The 22,385-nt window shown below is 55.7% G+C and overlaps 1 protein-coding gene across 9 annotated transcripts in view; it reads left to right on the plus strand.

The window, feature by feature from the left end:
• Positions 1-20,511, plus strand: part of FGFR1 (fibroblast growth factor receptor 1) — a 54,203-nt gene extending 33,692 nt beyond the window's left edge. For 4 of the 9 annotated variants that reach the window (XM_090053292.1, XM_090053299.1, XM_090053294.1 and 1 more), the window contains 13 exons: positions 1,045-1,168; positions 6,188-6,378; positions 7,373-7,523; positions 10,979-11,181; positions 12,473-12,618; positions 12,717-12,838; positions 13,107-13,217; positions 13,362-13,552; positions 14,041-14,163; positions 14,598-14,668; positions 16,180-16,317; positions 17,377-17,482; positions 17,877-20,511. In XM_090053292.1, coding sequence (XP_089909418.1) covers positions 1,045-1,168; positions 6,188-6,378; positions 7,373-7,523; positions 10,979-11,181; positions 12,473-12,618; positions 12,717-12,838; positions 13,107-13,217; positions 13,362-13,552; positions 14,041-14,163; positions 14,598-14,668; positions 16,180-16,317; positions 17,377-17,482; positions 17,877-18,053 — 1,854 coding nt within the window. In that variant the 3' untranslated portion in view covers positions 18,054-20,511. Of the gene's footprint in view, positions 1-1,044; positions 1,169-6,187; positions 6,379-7,372; positions 7,524-8,368; positions 8,514-10,978; positions 11,182-12,472; positions 12,619-12,716; positions 12,839-13,106; positions 13,218-13,361; positions 13,553-14,040; positions 14,164-14,597; positions 14,669-16,179; positions 16,318-17,376; positions 17,483-17,876 lie in introns of all 9 variants that reach the window. The other 5 variants (XM_090053296.1, XM_090053300.1, XM_090053298.1 and 2 more) reach the window with 3 other exon arrangements.
• The last annotated feature ends 1,874 nt before the right edge of the window (positions 20,512-22,385 follow it).

A 22,385-nucleotide genomic window follows, 5' to 3' on the forward strand; every position in this document is an offset into this window, starting at 1 on the left:
GGAGCACCATGTGGCTGGATCAGACCCAGGCCGCAGCCACCACTGCCTCACGTAGCGAGATTCTTCTGCCCGTGATTAAGAGCCACAGGTCTCCAGGGAGACCCGGTCCCCATCCTGCTGGAGAGGCGGTCTGAGTCAGCTCTCTGCTCCACGCTCCTTCAGTGAGCTGGGCTGGATTATTCACCAGCGTCTGACTCATGCATTTTATTGCACAAATGAAATCCAGTCATTGGCCTGTGTCCCGTCAAGGTCTATTGAGTTGCCAGGGACAGACAGCAGGAGTTCAGCCACGTCACAACTCTGCTCCATTTATTACATCCTAGCATTCATTACAGCTCGCTGCTCGGAGTCACCTGTCTGAGGTGCGAGGGAGCTGCGGGCTTTTCAGAGTTGGACCGGCCAGGGCCAAAGGCCCAGGACAGTGTGGGAGCAGTCTGGTTTAGCCTCTGGTGGGTGGATGGTTCAGATTTCAGCCCACAAGCCCTCTGGAATTGCACGGCATCCACTTCTGCTCCCTGGATATCCTGACTTCTGCCCTGGGACCTCTGGACTCCAATGTATGCAGTGGGGGAGCTGGGGGGCAGAGGCCTCCTGGCTAGTGGTGCTGGCTGGAACAGCCTGTTTGGGGGGTGCTGGATGCCTTAGAGCAGGGCAGCTCTGCTCCTGCCATGTGAGAAGAGAAAAGGACCACGCTGGGCTGGTTGGGGGCAGGCTGCGCCCACCATACTCAGCGGACGACATCTGTTTCCAGATGCAGCTGTCTCTGTGGCCAGCCCAGCCTGGGACAGCTGGGAACGATTACTGGCCTTTTGCAAGCAAAGGGAAAAGGTGACCTCAGAGTGATATTCATGCCCTGCCCATGGCACAGGGCAAGGGGTCAGGGATGGGTTTGACATGCTCTAGAGGGAGAAGGCATAGGTTGTGTCCAGTGCAGCCCTGACCTGGCCAGGGCCCTGCCCTGCTCGCCTGAGCTCTCAGGAGAAGCAGATGTAAGAGCTGTTGGATAATAACTGCACCGCACTGGCTTTGTCTTGGCCTCCCTAGGTTCGGTATGCCACCTGGAGCATCATCATGGACTCAGTGGTGCCATCCGATAAAGGCAACTACACCTGCATCGTGGAGAACAGATATGGCAGCATCAACCACACCTACCAGCTCGACGTAGTGGGTAAGGACAACAGAGGCGGATTGGGCTAGGAAGGGGGAAGTGTATTCATAAGTGGCCAAAGAAAGGGGTCGAACACATGGCAAAAGCAGAGGCAGCAGCTGCCCAGTGCTCCTGTTCACACAGCAGAGGTACTGTGGCTTGCAGACTGCTGGCAGTATCAGGGTCTTCTTGGCCACAGGGATCCTGCTGTCGCTCTGCACACATTTGGAAGTCACAGGGGCTCTCCCTGGGATTCTGGGGGCCAGGGGGAGGTGTTCGTGCAGACTCGGAAGCTGAGGAAGCAGCAGCAACTGGGAACCCAAGCTCCTGCACCGATGACCCCATTTGGAAGGCAGGCATTGTGCGATGAGGACCAGTATCTCCTAGGCACGTCCCTGCAGCCAGCCCTGCGGGTGAGGATCTCTGTGAGCTTTGTGGCTCAAGCTGCAGTAGCCTGAGGGTGTTTAGTGGCCATTGTAGGAACTGGAAGCGGCTGCGTGGTGTAATCCCTGTCACTGAGCCCCATCTTCAAGGAGTTAGGATTTCCCCTAGTGGAGGGGCTGTTTCAGAGCCTTACCTTTCTGAGAGTTAGGAGCCATCTGATTTCCAGGCTGTGCTTTTTTTATTTATACCCATTTGTTCTTGCGCCAGCCTTCAGCTTCAAAACCTCTGCTGCCTCCTCCCTGTATTTATCAGGAGAAGTCCTGTTCCCTCCCAGCCTCTTTGTTCCTAGACTGAACAAGACAGGCCCTTCCATCCTTCTCTCACAAGACAGGCTTGCTGTTCCCTGGATGATCGTAGTTCCCCCTCTCTGCACCTGTTCCCACTGCACTTCAGCTTTCTGGAACACAGATGACCTGGCTGTAGCCAGGATTGCAGATGAGATCTGCAATCCAAGGCACTAGCATTTCCTTCTCCCCCTGGTACTTCTAGCAAGGGCATTTTCCTTTTGCACAGCCATATCGCACGGGTGTCTCTCCTCATCCCAAGGGCAGGGGGGCTGGACCTGATGATCTCGTGAGGTCCCTTCCAGCTCCTAACATCTGTGCATCGCCCTGTGACCAGCCTGTGTGCTGAGGTCTTTTCCACCTCCGTCACGTGCAGCTGGTGAGCTCCCAGCTTGCAATGGAAGTGCTGCTGGTTCAGCCCCTGCACATTCCCTTGTAGCGGGAGCTGCTGAACAGCATCCCGTTTCTGTTGCTGCAGCACCAGATGCTCACATTTGTCTGCACAATCTCCCAATCGATGTTGCCCTTGTCTGCGTGTCGTCAACGATGCTCACCCACACCCTTTTGTTTCTTGTGCCAAACTTCTACCAAGCAGGCTCATTGCCACAGCTTACCCCAGGAGCTCCTTCAGTGACCTCTTCTTACAGCTTGACACATCCTCTTTCGAAGCTCTGCTGCCACCTCTCCTGTAGTCATTCTTCACCCACCTGGCAGTTCTTCCACTAATCCCATTTCCTATTATTAGTTTAACTAATAATTAACCATGTGGCAACATAGCAGGTACTTTGCAGTCATCTAACAGATTAGATCTACTGCATTTCCTGCGTCTAGGAAATCATTTATCTTATCAAAGGCAGGCATCGCTTAGCCTGGCACGATCTGCTGTTGGCAATCCCCATGGCATGTTATTCCGTTTTCTGTTACTTCTGTGTCTTTTACTGCTTTTCCCCTGTCAGAGTTCCCGCTGGAGTCTTGCAAGCTCATGAGGTCAGGCTATGGGCTCGTGGTTGCCTGGATTTCCTTTCTTCCCCCATTCTGAACTGCAGATACTACATTTGCTCTTCTCCATTCATTCGTGACCACCCCGGCTTGAGGTGGGGAAGAACCAGTCCCTCCAGCTGGTGTGAATTTCCAGGCCTTTCCAGTTTTGCTTGCAGTGGTTTCCATTTTCTTTGCCTTCACTCCCCTTAGCCCTCCAGCATCACTGTCTCTGGGGAGACCTGGAGCAGAGGGTCTCTTGGGTTCCTGCGAGTAGGTTGCAGTCCACTGCTCCGCTCAGGTTACGAGGCCATGTCCGACCCTGGCACTAGTCTGCACCATTCTTCATGTCTGCTGCTGGTCTCTTCTGGCTGTCTCCAGCCTTGAGACGCTGGATCTCACGGGAGCACTGTAAAGAAGCATGACAAGGAGCTATCTCTGAGCTCAGCACCAGTGCTGCGCATGGAGCCAGTCCCCAATGCCTCACTCACGCCTGGGGGGGGAACCGAAATACAGCAGGTGCTATCAGGAACGCTGCCTTGTCCTATTCAGGGCAGCGAACAATGGCCAGCAGCCTCCCCATGCTCGAGCCCAATGCAAAGCCCGTTCCTTCCCTCCTCAAAGCTCCTTGTGTGCGTGTGTGCAAATACACACCCAGGGACACGGGGCAAAATGCAATCTCGTGCCTCCTCCATTTTCCCCGCCTGCAGGTGGGCAAGAGAGCTTGTTTGTGGAGCTGCGGTTAGCGGGGGGCACTCGGATACCACCGTGCTGCGAACAGCACGGGCACCTCAGCAGACGGTGGATGTTGTTTTCCCTCTTGCTCAGGCTCTAATTAGACCCGTCTTTTTTTTGGTCTCATCTCAACCCAGTTTCTCCCCCAGAAAAGACAAACCCGAAAAGTTTGCTTCAAAACCGGCATTTGCTTTTTTCTTTTTCTTTTTTTTTTTTTTTTTTTAAATTTTATTTAGTAATTTTAGTTGGAATAATTTTGCGGGCCAGACAGAAATTTTTTTTTTTTTAATCACCTTATTAGCTGCCGTTCCCAGCTGGGAAGGCTGGCCTGAGCAGTTCCACATGTGGAGTTGTTCTAAATGCCAGTAAATGAACCATTAAAAATGTGATTTAATTTGATTACACTGAGCAAACTGAAGGGAATAGTCAGCCAGGGGAACAAAGGGGTTTGTTAATGCTCACTCACCACAGTGGCAGGCTCTTTGTTAACGGGCTAGGCCCTCATTAGGTTTGTTTGACCTTTGACCTCAGATGAATAGGTAGCCATGTTTAGCCCCCTCCCATTAGTTTCTGGAGAAGAATTTCACCTGTCCGTGCCCCCTCCCCTGCTCCAGGCTCTCGGCTTGTTTGTGCTGAGGGGGCTGAGCTGGCCCCATCCGCCGGGGAGCGAACTGATGGCTATTCCAGCCGGAAACAGCCTTACTTGGCAGCAGCCGCGCTCCTCCCTCCCCGCTCCTGCTCCTGATGGGCCACGGGGCAAATGGGGAGGGGGCTCTTGTTTTGGTCTGTCACTTAATCACTTGCTTGGCTTCAGGCCCAGGAATGTTTGGAGGGGGAAGGCTCTCCTGCAATGGAGGGGAGGTCTCTGTGGCAGGGCTGTGAGCTGGCACACGGTCCCCTGGGGCGGGCTACCAAGGCAAGAAGGGGTCCCGGATGCCAGCGGGCTCGCTGCTCATCAGGGTCCACCTCCTCGTTGCCACCACCCTGCAAGAGGGAGGGGGAGCAATGCCTTCTCCGAGGCTGCCTCCTGGATGTACACGTGGGGCTGAGGGCTGCAGTGGGGAGAGTGCAATTCACACGCAAGAAGGTGTGCACGTGCAGGAAGGAGCAGGCCTCCAATGCAGCCACACGTCTCATTCATGCTCCAGGCCAGCAGCTTGCAGGACCTGGAGGAAGAGCCCTGTGCCATCCCCTCCACTGCGCAGCACACTTTATGGCCCGTGTCTCCATCTGAGATGCTCCTTTGCGCCCAGGTAGCTTTGCTCCACAGCACGGCAGGAAGCCACGGCTCCGTGGGTTTCCTAGCAGAGGATGAGATGTCTGGGAAGGAGCTCCAGGCTTTTTGCTGGCAGCCCCCTCTAGACCCATCAGCTGTATGCTCCTTTTCTCTCCAGCCCAGTAAAAGCAGTTTCGTGGTCTCTAGCTTCGCCCTCAGACCAGCCCTGGTTGTACCTCTCAGGGCAGGGAGCAGGAGCGGAGGGGCAGAAAGCCTGCCGTGTAATTCAAGGTGCAGGTGAGCATGAGGCGAGGGGAGCTCTTGGCAGGCGAAGCACCAGCCCTGTGACACCGGCTCTGGGAAATGGAGCATGATGGGCGGATGCAGGGGGTCGATCAGCGAGAGGGATTAGCAGGGAAGGCAGCTGCGGAAGCCCTCCCCTCGGATCTTTAATAAGCAACTGGCTGGGATGAAAAAGATCTTGGCCCCGGCCTCTGGCTCTGGAAAAGTAACTCCTTAATCCCGGCTTTGTCACGTCCCAAGCAAAGATGTAAAGGTGGTGGCCGGCAACGGGGCCTTTCCTCACAGCAGCCGCCTGCCTCATCCTCTTTGTTTTCGGGGAGCTGCGCTCACTTTTCATCCCTCTCTCATGCAAGCCTGGCTGTTCAGAGCAGGGGCAGCTGGGCGAGGGCCTGGCCCACGTAGCTGTGCTTACTGCAGCTCCGGGGCTGCTCACGGGGGGCTGAGCCAGCTCTGTTCCCCCAGACCAGGGAGGTGGCTGTGCTTTTGGGGTCTTGCTCAGAGAAGTTGTCCACAGCATGAGATCAGAGATTGTGCAGCTCCCAGGGCTCAGAGTGACCCTCTGGTCCTGCAACCCTGCATGCATCTGCTCTGCCGTGCAAAACCAGTAGCTAGGGCCGTAGCGGGTTTCGTGGCGGCTCTGGCACGTCTCCCAGCTTTAGATTTAAATGACCTGCTTCAACCAGTAGCCCAGATCCAAGGAAGTCCAAGCTAGCAGGGCTGGAGGAGTGATACCCAGTGCCTCTGCCTGCTCAGCGCTTGCCCGGAGGGCGCTTTCTGCTCCCTGAGCTTGTAGCTGTCCTGGGAGAAGTGTTTTGCACGCTGCAGGAAGGACAAGTCTGGGGTCAGGACAGGAGGTGGACCCAGAAGCGTCCAAAGACGTGCCGAGACAAGGCTTCCATGGGGTCCTCAGGCAGGATTGCCTGTGAAGCAGTGGCGTGCACCATGCCACAAGAGACACAGGGCTTTCACCTAGAAAGTGTGGCCATGAGAAGCGGGGGGCAGGGGCTGAGCTGCCCCTCACTCACTCGCTGGACTGGTTGGTGGCTCTGCCCTCATCCTCTGCCTTGCCATCTCTTCTAGAGAGGTCCCCTCACCGACCCATCCTCCAAGCCGGGCTCCCCGCAAACAAGACAGTGGCTCTGGGCAGCAACGTGGAGTTTGTGTGCAAGGTTTACAGTGACCCCCAGCCCCACATCCAGTGGCTGAAGCACATCGAGGTCAATGGCAGCAAGATTGGGCCCGATAACCTGCCCTATGTCCAGATCCTGAAGGTGAGGCTTCGTGTTGGGTGGGTTGGTTTGGCTTCTGGTCATGGCTGTGGTGGGGCGCCCGGGGATTGGGCCAGCAAGGTGGAAGCCAGTCAGGGAAGGAGGCCGTTTAGGCTGCAACCAGTGGTTCAGCGGCGGGCAGGGGATTGATGTCTGCTTCCACTGTACCTGGGCTAGCTGCCTGTTCCTGAGCGGCTGAGCTGAGGCACGGCAGGTGGTCCTGTTGATCGTCTCCTCCATACTATTAAGGTCATAGAGTTGGGCCAGGCAGGCACTGGTCTCTTCAACAGAAAAGGGCTTTGCACTGCCTGCTGAAGCACCCAGCTGGAGGGTGGGGGTGAGGTCTGGGGTTGTCCTAAGTGGCAGGGACCAGGTTGCTAGGGAGGACCTGCGGTCCATGCTCTGCATGCTACGAGAGGCGCCCGGCTGGGAGAGGGTCACACCAGTTCACCCCAGGATTGTTTTAAAAATAACCCATACAGAAAACACAGGCACACATGATGATGGTAAATCAAGCCTACCGACTGGCCTCTCTGCAGTGTCACCAGTCCATGCCCCTTGCACGGACCCGCTGCGCCCTTTTCCCCAGGTGGTTTTATGGCCACCCAAGTGCCCTGCTTGGAAATCTGTTCCCTATCAAGCAGGGCGTGTGCATTGATCTGAGGCAGAGGCAGGGCTCCTTGGTTCATTCAAACAGCGGGTAGGGGGTTGCAGGGTCTCGGACTAGCTCCTCCGGTGCCCGGATGCTCAGGGGCCCCAGTTCACTGTAACCTGCAGACTCACCACCCACCTTCCCTCGTGTCACAGGCCCTTTGGAGCTGCATGTGAGACACTCATGCTCCTGCACACAGATGCCCTGACTAGGGGAGCAGAGCAGAGGGGCTGAACCACTTGCCCACTGCCAAGGCCAAGGCACGGGCAATGCGATTGCTGTTGTTCAGGGGGCTGCCATGTCCGACCATCTCAATGTGACTCCTGTGTTGTTGGTTTGTTCTAGCACTCGGGAATTAATAGCTCTGATGCGGAGGTGCTGACCCTGTATAATGTGACAGAGGCCGAGAGCGGGGAGTATGTTTGTAAGGTTTCCAATTATATTGGCGAGGCTAACCAGTCTGCGTGGCTCACTGTCACCAGACCCATGGCAAAAGGTAAACTGAAGAACACTGACTGGGATTTTACTTGGACAGTCAGTCCCTCCTGGTGGAAAACAAAACTCTGGGCTCTCTTGTTTCTGCTGTATTTCTGGTGCCAACAGCCATGGAAAAATCCTCAGAGCGACTGGCTTCGTTTTGTACTCTGCGTCCCTTGTTTGTCTTCCCCTCCTGGACATTTCCTCCCGCCTCTCTCCCACTGTATTAATGAAACACATGCGATAGGTGCATCTCAACCACTCCCGCATCCTGCCGTTCAGCCCCCGGCTGTCCCCTTGCACTCCCACGGTGCCTTTCCTGGCACAGCTGAGTCTGGGGGGGGGCTTTGCTAAGTTATCACTCCTCCAAAATATGTATGTATATGGAAATTTTGACCTGATTTTGCTCATTTGCCCCCTGTTTCAAACCTGGACTTGTGCACCGTATCTGACTGTGCTTAGGAGACAATACAGTGTCCTGTCCTCCTGTGTCACCCCCCTCCCCCCCGCCCGGCCATTCCTTCACTGCGTGCCCCTTTCCAGCCCCTTCTCATCCCCGGTCTCATGAAACTAAGCCAGTCTCTGCTGTCTGAGGTCCATTTTTCCATGCAGCCCATCACCAGCATGTTCAGATGGGCAAGAAACTCCGTTTGGTGAAGGGTTTTAACCAACGCCTCCTTAGGTCAGCCTGAAAAGAGGTCGTCCTAAGGGTTCTCTTTAACAGGTCTCCGGTGGTTTCTCTCTGCTACCCAGGTGTCTGGCAAATGAGACACCAGGGCACCTCATTCCCCCTGCTCCACCTTGGTTCTTAGAAGATCTCATGTGGTTTGCTTGTCCGTTTTTTGCTTCCATTTTCCTTTCTAGACGGCTGGAGTTAACACAACAGACAAAGAAATGGAAGTCCTTCACTTAAGGAATGTCTCATTTGAGGATGCTGGGGAGTATACATGTTTGGCGGGTAACTCTATTGGGATCTCCCACCACTCTGCATGGTTGACAGTTCTCGAAGGTATATATGGCGTCTTCCACTGTCCCTTTCCCTCCTTGCTTCTGTATTGGATCCAATATGCATTGAGGCCTAGGAGAGAGCCCAGGAAACCTTCTCCATGCTGGGGAGCAGCGCACGGCTGCCTCCCCCTCTACCCCTACCTCCACGCCTGGCTTTTTCCGCCGGGGCAACGCTCTGAGTCCCTCTCTGTAAAGAACCAGCTGGGATTCAGTGCTCCAGCATGAGTTGCCCAGGCATCGTCTTCCAGGGGTCAGTGGGATCAAATGTAATGTTGTCCCTGGGCCTGGCTGTCCGAGTGGGGTTCGCTTGCTCCACTTGCACCTGGCCCCTTCCACCTCACCACCTTCAGGATGGTCTGCAGTGGGTGGCTGCACCTACGGGCTCTCTCCCTGGCCGGGCAATGCATATATCGAAGGTCCAGTTTAACCAGTGGCTCAGTCAGATTTGAAATGGGCACTTCCATTCACTTGGGCAAAGCCAGCATCCAACTTGCTACTCCCACCCCGTACACCCCCAAGCTGAACACAGAGCTGAGACCTCAGCCTGGTGAGCTGAATAAAAGATTGGCTCCCATCTCCATGATGCTCTGAGCAGCACTGGGAAGCAGCTGTGCCTCTGGCTGCCCTGGAAGTGCTGTGGCAAGAGTTCAAACGGTGACCAAAACCCAGCAGACAGCTGTCCACAGGTGACGGTCGCCCCCTGCCACAGGCCTGCCATTGGCAGGAGTCCCTGACAGCTAGTCCTGAAGGGGCTGGCACTCTTGGAGAGGCAGCAAATGCAGCACCTGTGGGCAAAAATCACAAACTCAGCTTAGTGCCGGAGGTGCAGCTGCAGCTGCAGACTCGGGCCCCCCGCCACATGCACCACACACCCACACGCATGCATTCGTGAACCCCCAGCCCTGGCCCTGCCCTGGAAGAATGGAGCCCAGCCCCGGGGTGCTTGCAGGCCTCACGGGGACAGCTGCTGCACGGTTTCTCTGCATGTGCCTGCTGCGGGCGGGAGCTGCTGCTTCAGCATGGGTGCACTTGGGCACGCCACGTTGATGCCACTACCGATCGTGGGCCATCAATGCCCCTGACAAGGGTCTGATAACTGGCAGCAACAGAGAGTTTTTGGAGCTGGCACGGTGGTGCCTTTGTACAAAAACCTTCTGGGTTATCAACTCCTCCTCCCTTGTCAGGCCTGGCCTCTTCAGTGCCTGCTTCTCGCCAGTGGGGCTGACACAAGGGACGGGGGCTCCCTCTGATGCCTTTCTCCAAGGCTCTCCGTTCTTCTGGGAGAGGGGGGCTTGGGGTGGGAGGTCTGTCTAGGCTCTGTGCTCAGCTGCAGCACCAGCGTTGTCTCCGGCTGGTCTGTGGCTCTGTGTGAACGGCCAGGCCACGCGCCTGCAGCTGAGCGGCTGGTTTGCAAGTAAATCGGAGAATCTCTAGGCTCTTTGGAAGGGAGGCAAGGCCCCCACGGCCCAGGTTTGGTCTCCTGATGCAAAGGATCTCTATGGAAGGTGCTGCACATAATTGCTTTTTAAATCCCGAAGTCCTGTGGGCAATTTATTTTTAATAGCTGTGATACCTCCTCACATTGCTCTGTCTCACAAGGACAGGGGGCTATTTTTGCCTCTCCTCCTTGTCCCATGGCTCTTCCCAGTGACTGTACCCAGCAGTCTGCAGCACTCATTCAGAGCAGATCAGGGACAACTGGGGAAGGAAATCCTGCAGCCCCTCCGTGTCTGGCTTGTCCTCCAGGCCAGGAGAAAGGAAGACCAGCCCCCACCGTGCCCCAAGCAGAGAGCTCACACCCAGTGCAGACCTTGACCCTTGGCAGTGGTTGAAACAGAGCAGGTATCACCCCAACAGTGGGGAATTGGTGCCAAGCCCAGCCTGGCCTCCCCTGCTCCCTAGCTGGAGAGCCCCAGCAAGTCCCCCACCTGTCACCTGTCACTCTTGCCTAGCCCTGCGCCTGGCAGCAGGTGCCAGCCCCGTGCCCGTGTCCTCCCAGGGTCCTGGCCCTGCATTCACATCCTTTCTGGCTGCAGCCCGGCTGTGTTGGCCCCAGGCCCCTCCGTGCTGGCCTAGAGCCCTTGAGCAGCTGTCTCCCACCCACCTACATCCCTGCGGGGGGAGGTCTTGTGCGTGCTTCTCTGTAAGGCTGTGCTTGGCACCGAGGGAAGGGCAAGCTGCATCTGACCAAGAAACAGCATGGCTCGCCAGCACGGCCACACATGGACGCGGGAGGGTTGGAGGGAGCTGCCTGGCTACTGCTGGTTCCTGGCGTATGCTGGGCTGCATTTATGGCCCCCTGGATAGCTGATGCCCGGCCCGGGCTCACCTACAGAGCTAGCGAGGGTGGGAGCCTGGGGGGGTCGTGCCTCATCCCACCCTCCAGGAGCCAGCGTCGCACCCCTCCTTGCTTAACACTGCCCTGAGAGGCTGTGCCCTGCTAATCCCTTGTTCACACTGACCCAGCCGTGGAAGAAAAGCCAGCCTTGATGGCCTCACCCGTGTACCTGGAGATCATCATTTACTGCACGGGGGCCTTCCTTATCTCCTGTATGGTGGTGACGGTCATCATCTACAAGATGAAGAACACCACCAAGAAGACCGACTTCAACAGCCAGCTGGCCGTGCACAAGCTGGCCAAGAGCATCCCACTACGCAGACAGGTAACAGAAAGTAGATAGGGGGTTTGCTTGCACCTACCACCTCCTCCTGCCCCACACAGCTGCCCTAGCCCTCGGCCCCATCTGCGCTTGCACAGGCCAGAGAGCCGATGCAGCTGCAGCTGCAGCTGCTTTTCTGCAGGCACCGGCAAGCACGTGTTATCTGTTTCCCTGTCAGACCTGACCAGAGCTTTTGGGTCTGGCTGATTTCAGCCCACAGGGGACATCCATCCACACGGCAGTGTGACCAATGCAACTTTCCCCTCTCTGCCTCAGTTTCCTACTAACAGCCTGAGGCTTAATGGGGCTGACTGGCCCCCCGGTGCCAAGCCTGTGAGCCTCTGGGTGGGAAGGCTGGGGAGAGGGAGGGAGAGGTCTCTGTATGGAGCTGGGAAAGCCTTGGTCTGACTTTTATGGCAGGTTGCTAAGGGTAATGGGGGGATCAGGATGGGCTTGCAGGATTCAACAGAGGAGCAGGGGAGTGTACGTCGTAGGCAGAGACGGATGGGCTCCCTGGGCTGTGTATGTTGTGACACCAACATAGAGGAAATCAGCTACAAACAATTCAGCCCCTCCATCCCAGCACAGCAGGAGCAGGGGCAGCTCCTCCGCTGTCAGCCAGCCCAGGTGTCCTGCTCGAGGCAGGGGTATTCCTGGACACCCCCATCCTTTCCTCTGCCCCACAGCAGAAGCATGTTCCTTACAGTCCAGGAGACAGCTCCCTCCTGCCCTGCCCCTTGGGCTGTTCCTGGATGGGGTCACCTTCGTTGCAGGGAGAGCCCCTTCTGCCCAGGCTCTGCGGCACTGGGGAAGGAGCCGTTGCGAGCAGGAATCAAACACACTTGAGACGGTGCAGTGCGTGGCACAGACTGAGGGGTCAGGCCCGAGGCGCTAGGACTGGGTCTCACTGACAGCTGACACACCTGGGGGGAAGGGAGGGGAGTGTGTGCACATGGGTACATGTGCATGCATGTGTATGCGTGCTCATCCATTCTGCAGTGAAAGGAGGCAGTGGTAAACATGTGGATGGAGTTGGGAAATGAGGTTCCTGACTCCTGGGTCCCCCCTCCCTGACTGCTGCCCTTGACCATCACCCCGCTTCTCTGTGCATTGGCTCCCGCGCCTGTAGCTGGGGGGCAGCAGTGCTGAGGGCGGGCTGGACCAGGGCACTGCATCACTGCACCTGCAGCAGCCTCCGTACCCCAGGGAGGCCCCCAGACCCACTCCCTCTATCCCTGCACGTGCACCCCCCCGGTGCTTCCTGAAGGTAACCCACTGTCCCGGGCTCTCTCCGCTGCAGGTGTCTGCAGACTCCAGCTCCTCCATGAACTCGGGCGTGATGCTTGTCCGGCCCTCGCGGCTCTCCTCCAGCGGGACCCCCATGCTGGCAGGCGTTTCTGAATACGAACTGCCTGAAGACCCTCGCTGGGAGCTGCCCAGGGACAGGTGAGTCTCTTTCTCTAGGGTCTGGCAACCCAAGTTTCGCTGTCCCTAGCTGCACCTCCTTTGCCCCCTGTTTTAACTGCCTCCCTCCTCCCTTCCAGGCTGATCCTGGGGAAGCCGCTGGGGGAAGGCTGCTTCGGGCAGGTGGTTCTGGCTGAAGCCATTGGCCTGGACAAGGACAAGCCAAACCGAGTGACTAAAGTGGCAGTGAAGATGCTCAAGTGTAAGTGGTGGCTGTCAGCCCCTCGAGGACCTGCCCAAATGTGCGTCTGCCTCAGCCTGGCGAGAGTCTGGCTCCGTCTTGTGCTTTTGGAAGAGGCGGTGTGTGCGCTTAGTGGATCCAGTGCCTGGGATGGGGCTCCCAGTACCGCTGTGGGAAGGGTCCTGTGTAGCGAAGGAGTAGTCGGGCCACAGAGCCTGCAGACTCAGAGGTGCCAGGCTCGTCCTGGCTGCCCACCCCCCCGTGACCCGACCTCTCTCCGTTCTCTCAGCGGATGCCACGGAGAAGGATCTCTCGGACCTCATCTCAGAGATGGAGATGATGAAGATGATTGGCAAGCACAAGAACATCATCAACCTCCTGGGAGCCTGCACACAGGACGGTGAGTGCTGCACCCGTGGGTGAAAGCCCAGGCACCTGCCGCTCCGCTTGGCCGGCGGCAATGTGGTGGATGGGCGTGGGGCGGTGGGAGGGGGAAAACACCAGTGGAAAGGAGCAAAGGATTTAATTCCTTCCTTTGCCCCAGGCCCGCTGTACGTGATTGTGGAGTACGCGTCCAAAGGCAACCTGCGGGAGTACCTGCAGGCGCGGCGGCCCCCCGGCATGGAGTACTGCTACAACCCCTCTCGCATCCCTGAGGAGCAGCTCTCCTTCAAGGACCTGGTATCCTGTGCCTACCAGGTCGCCAGGGGGATGGAGTACCTGGCTTCCAAAAAGGTGAGCAGCTCCCACATCCCCTCACTGGGGCAGCAGTCAAGCCAGAGCCCCATCAGGCAGGGGAGGCCACAGGCTTCGGGGTCTGGCAGGCTTGGGGCACCATGAATGATGGGGTCCCCTTCTGAACCAGCCCCAGTGGTAGAGCCCTGCCCTGAATAGCGGCCCGAGGACAAGGACCGGGGCTCCCAGTCTAGATCCGGGGGGTGGGGGAGGGCAGGAGTGACTCTCCCAGAGCTCACACCTGCCGCCCCTTCGTGCTGGCCTGGAATAAATGCACAACCTCTCAAGAGTCCCTCTTGCTTCGGCTGGGTATACGTCAGGGCTTTGCAGCCAGCCCCCCTCACAACTTATGGGTTCCTCCTCTGGGATCCTAGCAGGAGCCCTTTGGAGGCCAGCCGGAGGCTCGACTCGGGGCCATTCATTGCTAACACGCCGGCTGTGGACTGGGCAGAGTCCAGTCTCGCTCACGAGCCCCATGCTCTCCTCAGTGCATTCACAGGGACCTGGCTGCCAGGAATGTCCTGGTGACAGAAGACAATGTGATGAAGATTGCAGACTTCGGGCTGGCCCGGGACATCCACCACATTGATTACTACAAGAAAACGACTAACGTGAGTGGCGCAGCAGGACACAAGGACCGTGTTCAGGCTTGGCTTTCGGGGCGATGGGTTTTCCTATGGGCTTTGCCAGGACTTCGGCTGGAGACCTGCCAAGGCAGCGTTCGTAGCAAAATCGTGGTCTCTGAGCCCAGGCTGCCGTATAAGTAGGAAGGGGTTTCCCCTTGCTCTTCACAGCGAACAGCCGCCTGCTTCCTAAGCAGCATTTGCCATGTGCTCCCCACAACTCAGGGCGGTTGTCTTGGCCCCGGGAGGCGTGGGGGATTGCCAAAGGTCCGTCTTGACCAGACATTTGGTACCTGACCGGATCTCCTGACTCCCCGATACCAGTGCCCCGGGCTGCATCGAGTCCTGCGGGGTGGGACCCCCCATTAGTCACGCTCCCTCCCGTGGGATGTGCTGATGTGAGGCACTTTCTTTCATTCCAGGGTCGCCTGCCAGTAAAGTGGATGGCTCCAGAGGCCTTGTTCGACAGAATATACACCCATCAGAGCGACGTGTGAGTACACAGCTCTTCTGCCTGCCACGTGGAAGTCTGTATCACAGCAAGACTTTTTAAGCCAGGAAGCATCTCAAATGATAGGCTAGGCTGTGAAAGCTGCCAGCCCCTCAACTCTGTCCCTAGGATATGGCCTGCCTCTTGCTAGATTGACCTGGCCTCCTTTCCCTGCTGTAGCATGGTCCATCTGCATCACTAGCCACCTGTACTTGCTGGGCATGCTGGGTCAGTACAGCGGCCTGCACCCATGCCTGTGCGTCTCCCCTTATTTCAGTGGCATCTCGCCAGACTGTATTCATTTAGCAGCCCCTGAAATCTCCTGGTACCACTCATTCAATCTGGTATGTTGGGTGTATCCCAAAGGTGCCAGGCACCAGATGTGATTCAACTTAATTTAATGAAGTGGCAATTATTGCCAGCAGACGCAAATTGTTTGGCTGTGGAGCTGGCTTGTTTTTCAAAGTGAATGGCCATGGCCAACCCCAGCTCTTCCCTGCCCTTTACCAATCTCTAAAGAAACCTAATACTCATGACCATGTCCCTGAAATCCTTCTGACCTCAACTGATGTGGACAAATTGGAGAGTCCAGCAGAGGGCAATGAAAATGGTTCAGGGGCTGAGGGACCTGACTTATGGGGAGAGGCTGAAGGAACTGGGCTTATGTAGTCTGGAGAAGAGAAGACTGAGGTGGGATTGAATAGCAGCTGTCAACTCCCTGCAGGGGGGTTGCAAAGAGGCTGGAGCTGGGCTGTTCTTGGTAGGGGCAGATGACAGAGCAAGAAGCAACAGGCTCAAGTTGCAGTGAGGGTAGTTTAGGTTGGATATTAGGAAAAACTCTCTCATGAGTAGGGTTGTAAAGCAGTGGAACAGGTCACCCAGCGAGGTGGTGGAAGCTCCGTCCTTGGAGATTTTTAAGACTCGGCTTGACAAAGCCTTGGCCGGGATGATCTAGTTGGGGCTGGTCCTGCTTGGAGCAGGGGGCTGGACTAGACGTGACTCCCTGAGGTCCCTTCAACCTGCATTGTCTATGACTGTGTGATCCTGCTGTTTTGCTGCCCTGGAGTGAAGCCATGCAAGTCCACAGGGATGTGCGGCTAACTATACGTAGCATTTGGATTTGGTGCTTTGGCCAAGATGCATACCTGTGGCTGCCTGGCCTGAGACAGCTTCAAGAGGCCTGGTTTCAAAGTACAACCCCTTAAGATCTCTTAAGCTGGGGACCCAAAATCACTAGTCAGCTCTGCAGTCTTTGGCCTCGGTATCTTAACCAGCAGCAGGGGAGAGCCCCACATCTCTGAGTGCGCAGAAGCAGCTGGCACTGCTGGACCAAGCTCTTGTTCTGCCCACGGGCACCCTCGCTGATGCTGTAGCTGGCTAATGAAAGGCAATGGTGCGACTCCCCATGCTCCCAGCTGCCCACAGGACCATGCATCAGGCAGACGGGTGGGACCGAGGTGCTGTGGCAAGAGCTGTATGCCCATGCAACACTGTGCCTTTGTGTTATGGGTCAGGTGGTCCTTTGGGGTGCTGCTGTGGGAGATCTTTACGCTCGGCGGCTCGCCATACCCTGGGGTGCCTGTCGAGGAGCTCTTCAAGCTGTTGAAAGAAGGCCATCGGATGGACAAGCCCAGCAACTGCACCAATGAACTGTGAGTACAGTTTTCGGCCTGGGGCAGCGGGAAGGGAGAGTGGACACATTTATCTGCCTCTTTCTTCTGCCTGCACCAGGGCCCTTGTGCTAGCGTACAGTCAAGCGGGAGCTTTTTTGCACCTGGGCCATTGCCCTGCCCACTCCCCAGCTGCTGTACAGCTTTCTCCTCCCATAGAAACTGAACTTCTCCTGCGGCCCCATCATCCCCTCCCGTTCTGCTTCCGAAAGGCTGGCATCTGTTCTGCATCTCAGGCTAGGTCTGGAAACAGGTCTGTCTCTGGCCTTGCCCTTCTGAGCTCATGCAAACCCCTGTCCTAACCTGTGTCCTTTTTGTCCCACTCCTTGCTGACCTCCTGGCAGTACGTTCCTGCTCCAACAGAAAGTCTCTGGGGCAGTCTTTAAACCAGAGTGGGGACTGCAGCTAGTCGAGCAGCAAAGAGTTTTATTGCAAGGAAGAACCAGCCTGTCTGACAGCACAGGCAACAAAGGCAAGAGCTGGAAGGCAGGTGCCTGCTTTGGGAGGCAGCAGATGTTCCCAGCAGTGCCCAGCCCTGCAGAAACCTCAGCTGAACCTGTTTGCAATAATCTGCATCTTCCTGTGTTATTTCTCAGCAGGACAAACCCCAGACTGACCCCAGAGCAGGGCCTGGCTTGACGGTGGGCTACAACCTCCTCCTAGAACAGCCCTCTGTGTCCTTCCCTCACCAGCCCTGCCAACAGGGAGTGATTTCTTGTTAATTAAGAGGATTAACTTTAATCCTGAGGACTAATGTCCTCACTGCTCTATTCTGCTGTAGCCCAGGCACAGGCCACTGGCTGTGTGCTAGGCTCCTGGCAGAGCTGCAGCACCTCACTCCCCTAACTTGGAGTTATGCTCCACGCTGATAGCCCAAGCCCCTCTGGGCTACAGCTCCATGTGCCATAGTGTACCTGCTCCACTTCTCACAGCACAACACAGCTTCCCTCTGGCTGGCCCAGCCCAGCCTGTGTGAGAGCAGCATAACTCCTCAAGTCCCCTTTATTCATGGTATCCTCCCCCTGCCCGCTTGCTCCCCAGGTACATGATGATGCGAGATTGCTGGCACGCTGTCCCATCCCAGAGACCCACCTTCAAGCAGCTGGTAGAAGACTTGGATAGGATCGTGGCCATGACCTCCAACCAGGTAAAGGATGCCTGGTCTGAAGGCAAACTCTCCCCCATGGCCCTGCTATTGGGAGAGACGCCCCAGCGTGGCATCTCTGCACCACTGTGGCTTGCCCGTAGTCACTTCTCATCCTCAGTGCCTGAGGGAGAGGGCTGGAGCCTCTGGCTCTTGCAGCAGAGCTCCTGTGCACCGTGTCCAGGGAGGCTTCGTGCCTGCATCTCCCATGAGAGCAAATGCTCCCTCCCCGTCGAGGAATGAGTGCTGCCTGTTGCCTCTCTTTAGCATTATGTTTTCCAGCATATGGCCTGCTCCCAGCTGGGCAGTGGGCTCTCGCCTGGGCCCTGACCCTGGGATGATGTTGGGTTCTTGAGCCCTAATCTGAACTATGTCCTTGGGGTTTTGTCCCCTCCAGGAGTACTTGGATCTCTCCATGCCTCTGGATCAGTATTCTCCCAGTTTCCCAGACACCCGCAGCTCCACCTGCTCCTCGGGAGAGGACTCCGTTTTTTCTCATGATCCTCTTCCAGACGAACCTTGTCTTCCCAAGTACCCACCTCAGCACGCCAACGGGGGACTGAAACGACGCTGAGGCTGGGACTCCCCAACGACAGACTGCAAACTCTGTGTCTGTACGTGCAGGGTTTTTGGTTGTAGCCGTGTTGGTCTAAGGACCTAGGCAGGCGAAGAAGCTTGCCTGCCTGTGTGTGTATGTGTGCACGTGCGCATCTCTGCCACCCAGGCTGCTGGCGGGATTGCTGTCTGCACAGCCATCAGTCAATTTTAGCTATTGCATAAAAGGATTTCCAAGATCCAACCGTAGCATCTCATATAGCCAAAACCACCACCACCTCGTGCCAGCTTAGTTGTGAACACTCCTGATGGTTTGTCTTTAATTCCTTTCCACAAAATCTATGCTTGAATATTTCCAGTGGATTAAACATGAATCCAGTTCTTTGGCCAGTGCCCGGTGAGAGAACCAGTTCAGGCTCCTGCATCTGCAACCAGCTGATGATGTGCATTCCCTTCTCCGAAAAGGATCCTGTGGACATGAACTTCCCGAGGAGGCCAGGAAAAGCTGGGCTGTTCCTGTTTTATTCTTTCAACACAGTACAATTCTAACTGAAACAGCTTGATAAGCTACAAACGTCACTAAGCAGTGGATTTCTGCGGCAGCTCGACCTCCAGCGAGGCAGTGCTCACTAGGCAGTCTTAATGCTTTGGGACCATCGCTCTCTTGGGTGGTTCGGGAGACCAACTTGCATGGATACTGCTATATGAGATGGTTTTAAGGCTGGTGCCAATGGCTTATTAATTCCAATTCTAATTTGCTTTGCTGACCAAACACATGGTACCTTGGAAGTGGCCAGATACAACATATATGCCTGCTCAGCACTGATACTAGAAGAAGCAGCCAAACATACCAGTGCTGAAAACAACAAAAAAAATCTTGTGTACATAGCTAAAAATATGTATAAATATGAATATATATTTACATGTCTTTTTAAAAGGGTTGTTGCCAGAGATATACCAGTTTGGTAGAAAAGTACTAGTGGCTGGTAGATATCTGTTGCTATAAAAAAAAAAAGTTCATATATTTTGCTACTTTTGCTGTTTTTATTTTTTTAAATTATGTTCTAAACCTATTTCAGTTTAGGTCCCTCCATAAGAATTGCTGCTGCTGCTTCAGTTTTATATGGGGTTGTATTAAACAATAATATTAATAATAATAATAATAATGTGTTGATGCCTTTTGGAAATACGTTGTCATTATATCAATGGCCTTTCCCTCCTCTTGTTCACCTCCCCTTCTTGTCAGGTCTTCTGTCGGCCTCTGCCCTGGGTCCTGGAGCAGAGAGGGCCTCGTGCGGTCATCGAAGTTGGGCAGAGCTTGTGACGCACCCACTTTGCCATGAATGTGTAATAGCAACAGGCTAGAGAGCGCCTGTCTTCTGTATTTTAAAAACAGGGTTTAGCATACGCTCCATGGTGGGGTCGGGACTTTTTGTCTGTGCGGGGGGGGGAGAAAAGCACCTTTCCCAGCCTTCACTGGCTCCTTGCACGAAAGAATGAATAGTTTGCACCTCATCCTGCGGTGAGAAATGGCTTGTCCAGGGCTGTGGGGCCACTTTTGGGCTTCTGGAAATGGCCGGGAGCTCTGAGCCAGCACGTGGGTTACTGGAGCATCTCTAACCCCGCTGCCAACTGTGCATTCAGTCTGTACCCATGCCTGCTTCCAGCGTGTCCCATCCCAGTGCCGCTCTCGTTCCAGGAGGCAGAGGGCTGTGAGGATGAGCGACCCTCCACCTCTCCCCTGCCCCAGCCCGTGCAACGCTTTCCCCAAAACAACCCTCGAGTGCCTTACACGCACCTGGTCCTTCCAGCAGCAAGACCCCACACTGCGGGGGCATACATTTTTCCTTCCCAGTGGGAAGGTGAGATGAAAGCTCCCTTTGGAGGTACAGTCTGGGACACGCTTCTCCCAGGCTCTGCTGGAAACATCCCGTGACATTTCCTTCCCACCAGCCCCCACCCCTCCTTGTCTTCGAACACTATTTGTCCAATGGCACTTTTGGCTCTATAGAAACCCCAGCCCTGCCTTTTATTGGAAACGCCAGATGTGCGCAGGAATGTTCCCGGGATCTTTTTGCTAGCATAGAAACAACCCAGAGCCCTGTAGCTTGGGCTGTGGCAGGGAAGAGTGCATTCTTCTCCACGAGGCCACAGCCCACTTTCTGGCCTCTGCTTGTGCCAGACCCTGCAGCGCTCTGAACGGCGTGTTACCAGCCCTCAGTAAACTCCCCCTCCTCGCTGTCGGCTTTGAAGGCTATGTCCAGATCCCCCAACAGAGCAGTTCCTCTGCGGCGAAGGGGCCTTCATGCCTGGTTTTCACCAAGCCCTTCCCTCCAAGTCACTGGCTGTTAAACTCTGGAGCCAGGACACTGTTACTTGAAAAGTTTATTTTGCCTTTGTATGGAGAAATATTATTGTTTTAAACTCTTCTGTAATGAATCTGGAATTCTCGTAATGATTAAAGACTTAAACCAAGACCGTCTGGTAGCACCTTGGCATTTGTACCAGTTCCAGAGGGGACTTGTGCAAACCCCGAGTCCCTGTTAGCAGCACCAGGGGCTGGTGTAGACACTGTTACGTGCCGGCATTTAACCGCAGGGCTCCTCAAAATCAGCCTCGGGCCAAGTGCGTGTTTGAGCCTTCTGCCCCCGCTCTGTGCCACGCTCCCGGGTGCTCATAGATGGGCTGCATGGGCTCCAACTCACATACTGGGTCCTAGGGGAAACTCAAGAGCAGGTTGAGAAATGCCAATTAGTTTTGCCATGGGCTTTTTTTCCCATTGCTCACCAGCATTTCCCGTTACCTTTGTTCAGAACAATAGGTATTTTCATGAAAAAAAGCAAGCATGAGCAATGTTGCTCAGCGGCACGTAGGCAGCTCCCCCGCGAGATCATTGACACAGGGGCTCATTTCTGCATTTGCCCCCATACCCGATCCCAGCCTCCGAGCCCTGCTCTGGTGCCGTGTCCCTGGGGAGCCTGGTCTCTGCCCCCGAGTCCCCGCGGTGCTCTGACTAGGCTGGGCGGGGACAGGCTTTACGCCGATATATATGCATTTTGCAACTGCAAAGTCACTGGTCTCGTCCTGCACCTCCCAGCGCGATTCAGTTCTCCAACTTCTTTGAAATGGGCCTTAAAAAGGTCGTAAATCAGCACTCCCTGGCTTTCTCGCCCACACATGGGACCCCTTGCCCTCTCCGTCTCAGCTTGTCCTTTGCACAGTAGCATGAGGAAGGGAAGGATTTCCTTATTGCTGGCACCCGGGCCCCCAAAACTCTGCAGAAAGCGCTGCTTGCATTTCCTTTGCTGTTCCTCCGGCAGGGAGCTCGACCCAAGCATTGCTGAGGCAAATTCAGGAATTAGCCATGGGCTGCAACCAGATGTTCTGGCAGCTTCCAAGTGCACTGCCTTCCTCTCATGAAGTCACTTCATTCGGAGGACAGCTGGGCTCCAGTTGAACTGTTCAAATGTGACCAATTGAATGGGGAACTTTAACTGCATCCCTGCCGGACGCTCGGGCAGAAGCCCTGCTCACGGCGAGCCCGGGGCTCCCTGCCCCTCGTCGCGTTGTGGGCCCAGGTCCCACCACCTCGGCCACTTGCTCAGATCCGCTCTCCTTTTCCTTGGAGCTCTTTCTTTGCTGCGTGGACAGTCAAGGCAGAAAATGCATCCAAAGACCCTCTGCCATGTGTCTGGCATCCATTTGCTGACCCAGCACACTAGATCCCCCCAATTTTTACAGCCACGTGGACCCTACTTCTTTGCCATCCTCAGGTCCCTCTTTCTAAGCCTCCTGCTGCTACCGTACTGCAGGATCTCGCTCCCTTTTCCAAGGAGAGGATGGACAACCTGCTCTGACCCTCTCTCCACAGGCTCCTCGCGCATCGCACCACGGTGGACAGGACGCGGCCACTGCTGACCTCAGTAACCTTCATTAATGCATTTTATCCTCGCTGCAGGCCAGGAGCAGAAGTGGGGAGAAAACACTCGAGGGCAGGGAACAGGAAATGGAAAAACACTTTCATCCAAATTTGCTGCGGAAAAGTGTTGAGATGGGGGCGGACAAAAGCCCCAGAAATATTCTGATTCAGAAATGCCAGTTCTAGCCCTTCCTGGCAGGAGGCACGATGCTCTGATGTAATTGCCTGCCGCTGCGATAGCCAAGTTGATTACATTCCTGTGACCTTAGCGGGTTTTTTTTGCTTTCCGTCCTCCTGCGTGGCTGGATTCCCTGCCAGCTCCGCTATGCTCCCTGCTGCCTCGGCTTGTGTACCGCGTGAGCCCCCAGCGCTGCAAGAAACCGCCCCGCTCCCCAGAAATGCTTTTCATCTTTGCAGAGGTGAAAAAAGTGA

Source organism: Crocodylus siamensis, chromosome 6 (genome assembly GCF_052110815.1).
Source record: "Crocodylus siamensis isolate JL-2025a chromosome 6, ASM5211081v1, whole genome shotgun sequence".
In the NCBI taxonomy this organism is placed as follows: Eukaryota; Metazoa; Chordata; order Crocodylia; family Crocodylidae; genus Crocodylus; species Crocodylus siamensis.